Raw genomic sequence first — 1049 nt, forward strand, 5'->3', positions numbered from 1 at the left:
ACAAGACCATAAGTGTGGGAGGCTGTGCAGTTCAAATGTATGTATTTACCGCATTGGGACTGGCAGAGTGTTGCCTGTTAGCAGCCATGGCTTATGACCGCTTTGTAGCTATTTGTTATCCACTGCATTACACTCTCCTGATGGGCCCTCATGTGTGTTTGAAACTGGCTGCAGCATCATGGACTACTGGGGTGGTGGTGGAGTCAGTCCAGATTCCCTGGATCTTCACTCTGCCCTTCTGTGGAACAGGAAAGATTCAGCACTTTTTTTGTGACATCATGCCTGTAGTGAAACTGGCTTGTGTTGATACCTCATATAATGAGATTATGGTGTTTGCCGTCACTGTGCTTTTCATTATGAGTCCCTGTTTCCTCATTCTGTGCTCCTATGTGCGCATTTTTGTGACCATCTTGAGAATCCCATCAGCAGCTGGCAGACGCAAAGCTTTCTCTACTTGTTCTTCTCACATCCTGGTTGTTTCTCTGTTCTATGGCACTGCCTTGTTCACTTACCTCCAACCTAAGACTGTACAAACTCCAGAAACAGACAAAGCAACTGCACTCGCGTACATAGTGGTCACACCTGCTCTGAATCCTGTTATCTACACCTTGAGGAACAAAGAAGTAAAGGAAGCCTTTAAAAGGGTAACACAAAGGAACTCTCTTAGACTAATGACCTAAACCAGCCATAATAAATGAACTATTGTACAGAGATTTTACCCAGGGTTTTATGCTCTACCAATATATATTAAAGCATCTATAGCATAGCAACCAGAACACGCTTGAATCTGTTCTACACTTTCAATGTGTTTAAGCAAAAGGGAACCATAGGGTAGGATATGAAGTAGTTTACCATTCATTCAATCAAAAATATTCATTCAACATAATTACTGAGCATCTCCTGTGTTCTGGACACCATTCAGCTTTTCCTTCTACAATGGTAATAAGATTAAGGTTAGTGTGTTTCTTACCACTTTACTAAGGAAAACGAAATGTTTTCTTGTGGAAAAAGATAAAAATGAATAGAAAGTAACTAGTACATTTTTAGTG

The 1049-nt window shown here is 40.9% G+C and overlaps 1 protein-coding gene across 1 annotated transcript; it reads left to right on the plus strand.

Moving 5' to 3' along the window:
* Positions 1-5: 5 nt before the first annotated feature.
* Positions 6-680, plus strand: LOC102881070 (olfactory receptor 10C1; the record flags this gene model as incomplete). Its single annotated transcript, XM_006922721.1, has 1 exon — positions 6-680. A coding segment is annotated over one exon (675 nt), but the record flags the coding sequence as incomplete, so codon positions are not given.
* Between the last annotated feature and the right edge of the window lie 369 nt (positions 681-1049).

This window comes from Pteropus alecto, unplaced genomic scaffold, assembly GCF_000325575.1.
Source record: "Pteropus alecto unplaced genomic scaffold, ASM32557v1 scaffold839, whole genome shotgun sequence".
Taxonomy (NCBI): Eukaryota; Metazoa; Chordata; class Mammalia; order Chiroptera; family Pteropodidae; genus Pteropus; species Pteropus alecto.